Source organism: Haliotis rufescens, unplaced genomic scaffold (assembly GCF_023055435.1).
Source record: "Haliotis rufescens isolate VD_foot unplaced genomic scaffold, xgHalRufe1.0.p SCAF_18, whole genome shotgun sequence".
NCBI lineage: Eukaryota > Metazoa > Mollusca > Gastropoda > Lepetellida > Haliotidae > Haliotis > Haliotis rufescens.
The window spans coordinates 24,205,231-24,217,652 of NW_025963868.1; the positions used below are offsets into that span (position 1 = coordinate 24,205,231).

General features: G+C 39.6%; 1 protein-coding gene across 8 annotated transcripts in view; it reads right to left on the reverse strand.

The window, feature by feature from the left end:
• Positions 1-473: 473 nt before the first annotated feature.
• Positions 474-12,422, reverse strand: part of LOC124132917 (abnormal spindle-like microcephaly-associated protein homolog) — a 279,804-nt gene continuing 267,855 nt past the window's right edge. For 5 of the 8 annotated variants that reach the window (XM_046497081.2, XM_046497085.2, XM_046497083.2 and 2 more), the window contains 4 exons: positions 11,649-11,852; positions 7,263-7,415; positions 3,804-3,966; positions 474-3,310 (listed from right to left, as the gene is read on the reverse strand). In XM_046497081.2, the coding sequence (XP_046353037.1) occupies positions 2,955-3,310; positions 3,804-3,966; positions 7,263-7,415; positions 11,649-11,852 (876 nt within the window). In that variant the 3' untranslated portion in view covers positions 474-2,954. The remainder of the gene's footprint in view (positions 3,311-3,803; positions 3,967-7,262; positions 7,416-11,648; positions 11,853-12,422) is intronic. The other 3 variants (XM_046497088.2, XM_046497084.2, XM_046497089.2) reach the window with 1 other exon arrangement.

The following is a 12,422-nucleotide window of genomic DNA, read 5'->3' on the forward strand; positions in this document are numbered from 1 at the left end:
TGATAAATAAATAATACTGATATACAGAGAAATACGCTCGGCAGAGAAAGATCATCTTCCCGAGGCAAGAGAGTTAACTGACTATAAAAGTCCAGTTTCCACCCTTGCCGAACTAGGCTGGTATTATGGAGTTACAATTTGGCTGGACTAACGAGTCTATGCATAGTCCAATCAAAATCGCGCACCGAAATCGAAATCCGGTTCATAAACTGTCGTGCAGATTTCGGTCGATTGCAGGATTTGCAAAGCATGTGCACCGCCAACTCGTTGTCAGCAGATATTTTCCAAATCTTTTCATGTTTTTAATCAAGGTGCTCACGTGATTTGATGAATTTCGCGAGGTAAGACACGTTTTATCACAATATAGAACTTCATTATCGATCAGATCATCTTGAGTGGGCGCTGCCATTTTGTGTGAAGCAAACGCAAGTGATACGTGGGGTGGAATCTGATTGGTCCATAGGAGAGGCTTAGAAAGGACATAACTGGTTATAGCCACTGGTGGCTCTACGATCGAGCCCAGTAATTCTTGCCTAGTTCGGCAAGGGTGGAAACTGGACTTTTAAAGTCTGTTAACTCTCTTGCCTCGGGAAGATGAGAAAGATAAATTAGGCATAACATTGTGAAAAACTAATAATGGAAAAAGAGATTAGTATTACTCAGAGATGAAAAAGATCACTCATTTAACAGGTTTAAACTTGAGTATTTTGAATTTGTTGATTATAGATACTAGTATGCAAAATTTCCAAGATTACAAACATTGCAAAAAATGAAGAAATGAATAATCACTGAAACTTAGGAAAATGGGATATTCCACAGCTATATTTGCTACAAAATACACAACTATAAATAAAATTGTGTATATAAAGTTGTGCATATAAAGTTATGTCAACATGGCTAAAATGATATGATATCTGAAAATACATGTAATCTCTAGCAAATATCCATAAATAACAATCTATAAAAGAAGAACTAGAATTGCTTAGGATTTGGAATTTACACTGTGTGCATAGTTCAGTGATATACGTTATACTCATAAGATTTCTCTCGGAGAAATATTAACGTGCATATACAGTTTGTGAGAATGACTGGAAAATTGATAACAATGCATAAAACTCATAGTTTCATCAAAGTAACGGATAAGTGAAGTCCACTTGCTGAATTGGAATAATTCAAATTTGTCAAGAAAACTGCACATGGCTGCTAAAGAACTTTGATGAAGCCATGAATCTGATTGAAGATGCATTTATTATTCACACTAACAATTTAAAAAAGAATTCAACAACAACTCCAACAAGTTATATAGTTATGTAAATTTGCAAGTGCACTTGATTGTGTGTAGCATCAAAATACCCTCATGCTAGTGAATATGACATACACTTTTCCTGACTAAATCATGTGTTTGTCTTTCCCAGAGATAACAGAACAAATATTATTTCCAAACAATGAATACCCTAACAGCTAATCACAAACACCCAAGTTCCAATAGCAATGACATATATGAAAAGACATTAAACATTCTGGGACTTGGATGTCGAAAGCAAACTTTTTAAATTACTGGTATCAATAATGCTTCCATTATACAGTGATACAACACCTGTCCAATTATAGCTGTTAAAGGTCCAAGACGAGTGTATAGCTCAATCAAGTTTCAGATATAAGTACATCTTATATAGAGGTAGAAACAAAATGATAAGAAATATTTACAACTACTCCCCAAAATATTTCCACCCGTGACAAACTGAAAATTATGAAAATCTTCATAAACCTTTCCAAATATTTTCCAAAAGAATTCCGATCTGTAAAAGCACATTTCTATGTGGTGTAAAAGTAGTTTTCTGATCCCTTTCATGTTGGTAAAATCTGACATTTCATGGGGTGTGAACAAACCCACCCTATGTTTCTGCTGAGTGGAGGTTATTTTGTGCAACATTAGGCAACAGTGTTTGAAGTCTGAAACAAAACCTACATATATGAACTGGAAGCCTGGGAATTAACTTATTACATGATATATCAAATATCTTATGATGCACTGATATACTGAAAAGAGCTTATATGAAGGATAGTATTTTTATCACCCAAAACAATTTGAGAACAATTAAACCTAGAACATATTGTATATCACATCACGTGAGATATATCTGTATATCACATCTTAACATAGTGTATATTTCATTTTATGGTATATCGACTGTCACACATCATGATATATATATTGTATATCTCAATACAGATATCAAGATATGCTGAACATATATCACACAATGACATATCCATATATGATACATTGTATATCTCCCCACTGATATAGTGTTTGTCTTGCTGCAGCGGTAGTGGAAGGGAAGGATGGGATGAACATTATGAACTTTAACGCTGTATCACAGTTTCATCACATACTATTTGGTAGCATTATGGAATCGGGCTGATAACAGTTGTAACCCAGTATGGTAAGAAAGAACATTTAATTCTTACTGAATCAGGAACAACAAAATTAAGACCTGTCAAATACATAAAAAACGACCAAAATTCACCTTTTTTGTAATTTCTTTATGAATAACCTCTCCAAATGCATGATCGAATGAACTTCTATGCTTCAATAAAACTTGATCCCACTGCCAAACATCAACCATTTGAATACTTTCTCATTTAATTGTACCCCCAAAAAGACATTCCAAAATATTAACTTAATTATTGCTTATCAACCTGCATACCCATAAACTTCGAAGAAAAACCAAAAAAAACCCAAAACATTCCAGTAACCCATTATACAACAACCTTCCATATGGATTAGTGAACCCTCCATACAAAAAGTCAGGTGAACAACCTATAGGGTTAACTCAACTCAATCATGCCCAGAATGGTGAATCTTCATAACATATATTGTTGGCACAAATTGACACATAATGCTAATGTCTTCTACATGTTCTTATTACAGGAAACGTGATCCCGAGACTTTATTGCTCGTCCTCTTTCTTCTCCTCCTTCTTGACATCACCCACATCCTTCCTGGCTTTGAATCCCTTGAATCCAGCCTGAATCTTCAGGGCTGCCTTCTCTACTTCAGGATCATTCAGATCTATGTCCACCTCTTCCTCCTCCTCAGTCTTGGCCTCTTCCTTTGGTTCTTCGTTCTCAGATTTGGTAGGTGATGTTTCTCCTTCTGAGGTCTTTATGTCCTTGCGAGCCTTGTATCCTTTGAAGCCTGACTGGATCTTCACAGCTGCCTTCTCGACCTCGGGATCAGTGAGATCGATGTCAACCTCCTCCTCCTCCTGTTTAGCTTCAGCTGGGGCAGCCTCTGTAGACGTTTCTAACAATGCAGGAAAAAACATGCATGTATACACAATATTAGATTACCCATAAGACTGTTTGTTGCTTAACACGCCATCCATCAATATTTCACCAATATTCTAGCTACACGATGGTGGCCTGTAAATGATCAAGTCTGGACTAGTGAGTCGAGCGGTTGATATTATGAGCAAAGATGCAAACCACAGAGCCTGACCACCAGATCAATTAAGTCACCTTGTACAACAAGCATAGGTTGCTGCGGACCAATTTTTAAAAGAGTTCCCATTGGGGCTTTGCACATGTGCATTTATACACTTTCAAAACTGATTGGTCATTTGAATCAATATGAAGGCATACCGTTACAATGTTAAAGAGAGCTAATGATCCATGTGGCCTTGTCCAGTCTTGGTGTATCACCTGTCATGACTAGCTTTGGGTGGTGGCCAATTCTAAAATGGTAACATCACTGCAGCATATAACATTAGGAGGGGAAGACTTTCCTGGGCTTATACCTGATTTGCTAGTGTCGATGTCCTTGCGAGTCTTGAATCCTCGGAACTGTGCCTGAATCATTATGGCAGCTTTCTCGGTCTGGGGATCCTCCAGATCAATATCAATTTCCTCTTCCTCTGCCTTGGTCTCAGCCGCTGCTGGTGGAGCATCTTCCTCAGAACCCTGGAATACAAACAAACAGAGTAAGTGAGTGAGTTCTGCATTTCAGTACTATCATGGTTTGGTGTGGGAGGAAAGCCCCCGGTGATGACGTTCATCACTTTCATGAAACCCATGAGTATGGCGCTGACAATCAAAGGATCATAACTAGAGCAACTTTGGGATTTGAACCCACAATCATAGCTAGGCTCCTCAATAAGACTTCAACACTACTTAAACTATGAATACCAGAGTCAGACACAAACACGGGCCATCTGATACGTAACGCAACTTTCTGACACACACAGGGACAATCAGATACAAACAGAGACCATCTGACACACACAGGGACCATCTGACACATACAGAGATCATTTGACACAGGGACCATCTGACACATACAGGGACCATCTGACACACACAGAGATCATCTGACACAGGGACCATCTGACACACACAGAGATCATCTGACACAGGGACCATCTGACACACACAGGGACCATCTGACACATACAGAGACCATCTGACACATACAGAGACCATCTGACACATACAGAGACCATCTGACACACATGGACCAGCTCACACATACAGGGACCTTCTGACACATACAGAGATCATCTGACACATAGAGACCATGTGACACACAGAGACCATCTGACACATGCAGAGACCTTCTGACACAGGGACCATCTGACACATACAGAGACCACCTGACACAAGGACCATCTGACCCACACAGGGACCATCTGACACACACAGAGATCATCTGACACATACAGAGATCATCTGACACAGGGACCATCTGACCCACACAGGGACCATCTGACACACACAGAGACCATCTGACACAAGGACCATTTGACCCACACAGGGACCATCTGACACACACAGAGATCATCTGACACATACAGAGATCATCTGACACAGGGACCATCTGACACATACAGAGACCATCTGACACATACAGGGGCCATCTGACACAAGGACCATCTGACACACAGGGACCATCTGACACATACAAGGAGCATCTGACACATACAGGGATCATCTGACACATACAGAGATCATTTGCCACATACAGGGACCATCCGACAAACACAGAGACTATCTGACACACACAGAGATCATCTGACACAGGTACCATCTGACACATACAGGGACCCTCTGACACACAGGGACCAGCTCACACATACAGGGACCTTCTGACACATACAGAGATCATCTGACACATCCAGAGATCATTTGACAGAGCGACCATCTTACACATACAGAGACCATCTGAGACAGGGACCATCTAACACAGCGACCATCTGACACACAGGGACCAGCTCACACATACAGGGACCTTCTGACACATACAGAGATCATCTGACACATTCAGAGATCATCTGACAGAGCGACCATCTTACACATACAGAGACCATCTGACACAGGGACCCTCTGACACACAGGGACCAGCTCACACATACAGGGACCTTCTGACACATCCAGAGATCATCTGACAGAGCGACCATCTTACACATACAGAGACCATCTGAGACAGGGACCATCTAACACAGCGACCATCTGACACACAAGGACCATCTGACACACAGGGACCATCTGACACATACAAGGAGCATCTGACACATACAGGGATCATCTGACACATACAGAGATCATTTGCCACATACAGGGACCATCCGACAAACACAGAGACTATCTGACACACACAGAGATCATCTGACACAGGTACCATCTGACACATACAGGGACCCTCTGACACACAGGGACCAGCTCACACATACAGGGACCTTCTGACACATACAGAGATCATCTGACACATCCAGAGATCATTTGACAGAGCGACCATCTTACACATACAGAGACCATCTGAGACAGGGACCATCTAACACAGCGACCATCTGACACACAGGGACCAGCTCACACATACAGGGACCTTCTGACACATACAGAGATCATCTGACACATTCAGAGATCATCTGACAGAGCGACCATCTTACACATACAGAGACCATCTGACACAGGGACCCTCTGACACACAGGGACCAGCTCACACATACAGGGACCTTCTGACACATACAGAGATCATCTGACACATACAGAGATCATCTGACAGAGCGACCATCTTACACATACAGAGACCATCTGACACAGGGACCATCTAACACAGCAACCATCTGACATATACAGGGACCATCTGACACATACAGAGACCATCTGACACATACAGAGATCATTTGCCACATACAGGGACCATCCGACAAACACAGAGACCATCTGACAAATACAGAGATCATCTGACACATACAGGGACCATCTGACACATACAGAGATCATTTGCCACATACAGGGACCATCCGACAAACACAGAGACTATCTGACACACACAGAGATCATCTGACACAGGTACCATCTGACACATACAGGGATCATCTGACACATACAGGGATCATCTGACACATACAGGGATCATCTGACACATACAGAGATCATCTGACACACAGGGACCAGCTCACACATACAGAGATCATCTGACACATACAGAGATGTATCTGACACATACAGAGATCATCTGACACACAGGGACCAGCTCACACATACAGGGACCTTCTGACACATACAGAGATCATCTGACACATACAGAGATCATCTGACACATACAGAGATCATCTTACACATACAGAGACCATCTGACAGAGCGACCTTCTTACACATACAGAGACCATCTGACACAGGGACCATCTAACACAGCAACCATCTGACACATACAGGGACCATCCGACAAACACAAAGACTATCTGACACACACAGAGATCATCTGACACAGGTACCATCTGACACATACAGAGACCATCTGACACATACAGGGACCATCTGACCCACACAGGGACCATCTGACCCACACAGGGACCATCTGACACATACAGGGACCATCTGACACACACAGACCATTTGACACATACAGGGACCATCTGACACATAGAGACCATGTGACACACAGGGACCAGCTCACACATATAGGGACCATCTAACACACAGGGATCAGCTCACACATACAGGGACTGTCCAACACACACCAGGGACAGACCATCTGACACACACGGACCATCTGATGTTGACAATTACAATTCCTCAGTAGTCTGATCCCTCACTGACTTTCAGCATTCCCAGCTGTTGAGCATAATACCTGTTTTTTGGCATTACTTTGTTCAATCTCATGTCAAGCTGTAGAGTCCACAACACCAATATATGTTATCATTAGTGAGTTAGAGACACAGCAGCAAACAGCCAAAGCACCAGCCAGGGTTACCTACCTTCAGGGCCTTCACCTCCTTACGGGCCTTATGGCCTTTGAAAGAGGCCTGGATTTTGGTGGCCGCTTTCTCTACCTCGGGGTCATTGAGATCTATATCTATTTCCTCTTCCTGTGTCTCCTCTGCAGGAGGTGGAGCAGGAGCATCCTCCGTCTGGAAGCAGAGTGAGCCACATCACACACACATCACACATATCACACACGTCAGTAGGTTATAATGGTTATGGCTGTATCAATTATTAGTTGCACTAGATTAATCACTCCCAGAAATTCAAAAGCATGTCTTTATATCTGCTGAAAACAGAAAACTCATACAGAATTTCCTTAAAATAATTTTTGTAACAGTTTAAAAAGTTGACTAAATTCAGAGATTATGACAAAAACATGACATGTTCATCGTCAAAAAAAGAGGAAGATTAGATTTAAACTGAAGTATATTTTATCGCTTTGTGAAGGCTTTTACATGTAATTTGAACATATGATGAATATAGATGTATAAACAGCACTGAACTCTCTGCTGCATAGACAACATCGTTAGATCTGCCTCCCTGGTATGTACAGATACATATAAATATCCTATATTATTGAAAGTACATGCAGGAAATGGAAACACTAATTCTATACTTGATAATGATGTGAGTGAACATCATGCAAAACAAGGCCAAGAGAAACGTTTCTGTTCATCTTTCATATTCATCTTCCCACCTACAGATAACATGACACCCAGTGACACCTTCGTTTCATGAACCGCTGCTCTAATGGTTGTCACCCTTTGCAGGAATGAGAACAGAACATGTTTTGAGGACAAATTGAGAAAGTGGAAATATTTGACACGAGGTTGAGATTCTATTTATCATCCAAAATCAGTCATAACCAGTGTCTTGAATGCACACAGTACAGCTAGCCAGCCTCAGTGTCAGAAATTAGTGATGTCATGGTAACCAATGACATCACAATGATCTGCTAAGCATTGTGATGCAATGTCTCCTAGGGTAGGAGTTTTGGATGATAAATAGTTTTTATCCCACTGTCACTGCATGATAATAATGAAATAGTTGCTGACTTTGTGAACATTTCCTGAGCTTTATGTTAACAAATTCCCTCAGTAATACTGACATCAAGCACCAGCCCAAACTGTCATAATGCTTGGACAGGAAAAGAAACTCTCAACTTATTTCTAGTGAAATAAGAAAATAATTAACAAATTATTAACGGCAAAGTCATTTGGACTTTTGATCCGGGTGTGTTCAAATAAATGGATGAACCCAGTTAACACATTCTCTTGGCCTGACAACAATATAAACAACAATATACACAATGTGTTCATCCTGATGAACTATTGCACGTATAATGAATCTTGTTACACACCCATTACTACCGGTACTCATTTGGGTGATAAAAGCTTGTGGACAAAACATGGTTAGTTTGATGTGTAGGAATAAAAAAGCTGAAACTTAGAAATTCTACAAAAATATTTCAAGCAAATTGTTAATGCATAATACAATTTTAACAACAGTTATGAAACTAATATAAACTAAACTGTAATATTAAATATTGCTACTCAAAATGGTAAGGCATCAAAAAAAGACAAATGTGATCTCGCATATAGCTTTTCATATAAAAAAAACCCCAACAAAATGTATATCACAACATAAACATGTTTTTAGCACTTGATTGTACATGCTGAAAAATGTTTAAGTAATACAAAATATGCCCATATGTGCTCTTTCACTTTTAATCACAAGACTTGTACAATATGCAGTGAGTCAAGGTGAACTACTAGCACCAGTTCTTTTCTACAGTTTTGTAAGGATTTTTAGCTATGAGGTTAATTAATCCAATTGCACACTTTGGCAACATAAATGTATTCACTTCTTACATATCTGTCCATTGATAAATGTAAAGTTTCAAGTTGTAAATCGTGTTCGCCTGATTATGTCTACAAATACTATTAATATGTGTATTCATATCCTCCAAATTTCTCATATGTGCTCCATGGAACTCTTATGTTTGCCACAACAGTGAGAGTGAACTGTTTCTTTATGCTGAAGCCAGCAATAATGTCATGGCAGTCTGAAAACAATCAGACAATCCAGGGATTGATATTATGAGCAACGATCCATGCCTTCTGTGTACAATGACATGCAATCAATCATGTCACCAAGCCTTACCAATGGTCCATTAAATCCCTTCTTGTGACCATTTCAAAGGTGGAATCCCCATAGGGAAATTCAAAAGTAATGATGACCTAATGTGTTTACTTTTTTGAGTGGTATCATCCCAGTAGAGTAAGTGAGTGCATGAGTTGGGTTTAAAGCTGCCTTAAACAGTATTCGAGTTATATCACAGTGTGTCAGCTTAACGTGGGAGGGAAGCCTGAATTGATGCAGGTCTAAGACGTTCATCACTTTGGTGAAGCCCACGAGCACAGAGCACTGGAACATAATCTGGGTGGACCGAGATTCAAACCCACAATTCTAGGTTCCTGGCATTCCCAAGAATTGCTCCCAGTGGAGACAGCCATCCAGCTGATAGATGAGTGTTTCACAAGTGATTGAAGAGAATGACTGTAACACAAGCCTCCATGTGTATGTAGCAAGTTCCATCATGCTGTCACAGTCTTAGTCCTCTAACCCATAGAACACATTTCATGGGTGAGTACAAGCAAAGGCACCATGTTTTATCACTGACGGCCTATGGATACAACTTGTACAACGTTGAGTGAGACTAAACTGTCGCGCATAGAGAACGTAGTCATACATGATTATCTTGATAGCAATTATTCTCTGGATTTGACGACAATATTTGGAGATTATGATATTTATACAGAAGGCTTTGAGGGTTATTTGTTATTTCATTTTTTTCTTAAAATTTTATGATACTAAGTTGATATTTCAGGATATATACTAAGTTGTAATTTCAAGACTCAAACTTGAAATTTCAACTTTGTATCTTGAAATTTCAATTTATGATCTTGAAATTTCAATTTAGTATCTTGAAATTTCAAGATATGAAGTTGAAATTTTAAGATCCTATGTTGAAATTTCAAAATTTCAACAAATTCAAACGATAAATTGTTGACCAAATTAAGCAAACTAAAAGTTTCTTTAAATATCATGCACAAATTGGTCTGCAGTGAGAACTGCTGTGATGGCTCGCACATTCCAGTGTCAGCATTAAACATTCGACACATTCACTCTTTTTGTGATGTCCTATATGGGTATTAATGATCAGCATGGACTAATGATCTGGATGAAATAATTATCAGATTTTCATCTCATTTGTTCGAAGTAAGGGAGGATGAATTTAATGCCATACTTTTCTTAAACCTGCTCAAAACAGGACATAATGCTTTTCAACAACAGATACGAGTTCAGTTTACCTCTGAGTCTTACTGAGTCACTGGTCTTACAACAGACATGAGGCCTGTAGCAATGACTGCCAAAGCAGCCTGGGCCCTTTCGCAGAAAAACATGCTAGCCAACAAGGATATAGATGACTTGTCCTTCCTTTGATATTAGGGGGAAAAAAATAATTCATATCCTTGAGGGACTTCGAATTTCTTTTTAAAAGATTACTTCATTCCATAAGATTCTGGAATAAATTAGTTCAGCCAAAGTTTTTAAAACAATAACAAAATAAGTCTTTCCTGGACATGTTGACTGTCTTGAAAAATATGTGTTGTTAAATAAAAATGTTCATCTCTTTGGAGTAAAATAGTGTGCGTTGAAGAAAGGACCTAAATATTCAACAGTCTTAAAAAAAAATCCCTTAAATATGAAGGTTTTACACACATACTACACATGACATGAATTAAAGTCATATGAAAAAAACAGGTGTTCTTTAACTTCTTTTGACTAATATATATATATATTAGTCAAAAGAAGTTAAAGAACACCTGTCTATATTGCTTCACAGCTTGTAAACTGGGATTATATAAAATGGTACAGGAGATTTCAGGGGTAGAAACTAGTAATTTCAGTCCACTAGTCCTTACATTGATAACAGGGCAAAACCATTAAAACTGGCAAATTTCTACTAGTCCTTATGATACCTTAACTATTAAGCAGTTGGGAAAGGACTACAGGACAAGTGCCAATTTCTAACGCTGAGATTAAGACTGGCTATTCCTGACTCTGACTATTCCTGATCAAGGCTGTGACTGCCCTTTCCCCTTCTGGTGTTCACAATCAGGGATATACAGGGATGAAAATCTGACAATTAATCTATCACGGCCCATTGTTATTAGCACCATGGAACATGCTGTGATGGTTAATACTACATCTACAGGAGTGGTGACATTATTCAGTGTCCACTTTGCAGGTTGGAAGATCTACAGAAGCTTATAAAGCAAATTTTCAAATTTTGGGCTACTCCAGTTTCCAACCTGTTGGGTTTGCATAGTTTTGCGGGACATGTGACCTCGGAACCCTGCCTGAATCTTGAGAGCGGCTTTGCCGACTTCAGGGTCCTCTAAATCTATATCCACAACATCTTCATCCTCTACAGCCTCAGCCCCAGCTTCCGGGACTACTGTTTCAGCCTCGACCTCCGGGACAACTGTCTGAGGCTCAGGGTCCTTCTCCTCAACCTGATGTTGAAGTGGGCAAATAGCATCATGAAGACGACACAGAGGATATTTGTGCTTTTTGTCAAAAACATTTTTATCTCATCAAGTGACCGGTCAAGTTTGATATTATTGTGTGTGGTGCAGTCATGAGTGAAAATGTCAACTCTGTCGGGTCAGGAGATGAGACAAACAGCTATTCAAAAAGAAAGGACAAATGTTCCGTCTATCTGTCTGGACATTCCTGGAACTTTGCCTATTTACCAGCACTCAAATCAAAATCAATATCACCAAATGACATGTTTCGCTTGGCTACAAATCCAGCAGTAATGACCCATTAAATCTTATTATTATTCTTTGGAAAAACGTTATTTGTTCGCATAAAGATACTAAAACATTTTCCATCATTCCAGATCTTCCCAGTGAACTTAAGAAGTATTCCTTCATCTCGAAATGTACAGCACCATGAGTGGGAATTTAGACAGATTCTATAAACTTTGGTCATCATGTCATTCACTTTTTCTGTAACACAGAAGTCACTGTTTTTCAGTTTATAAAAACTATATCAAATGCAACAAATAAAAAAATGATAAA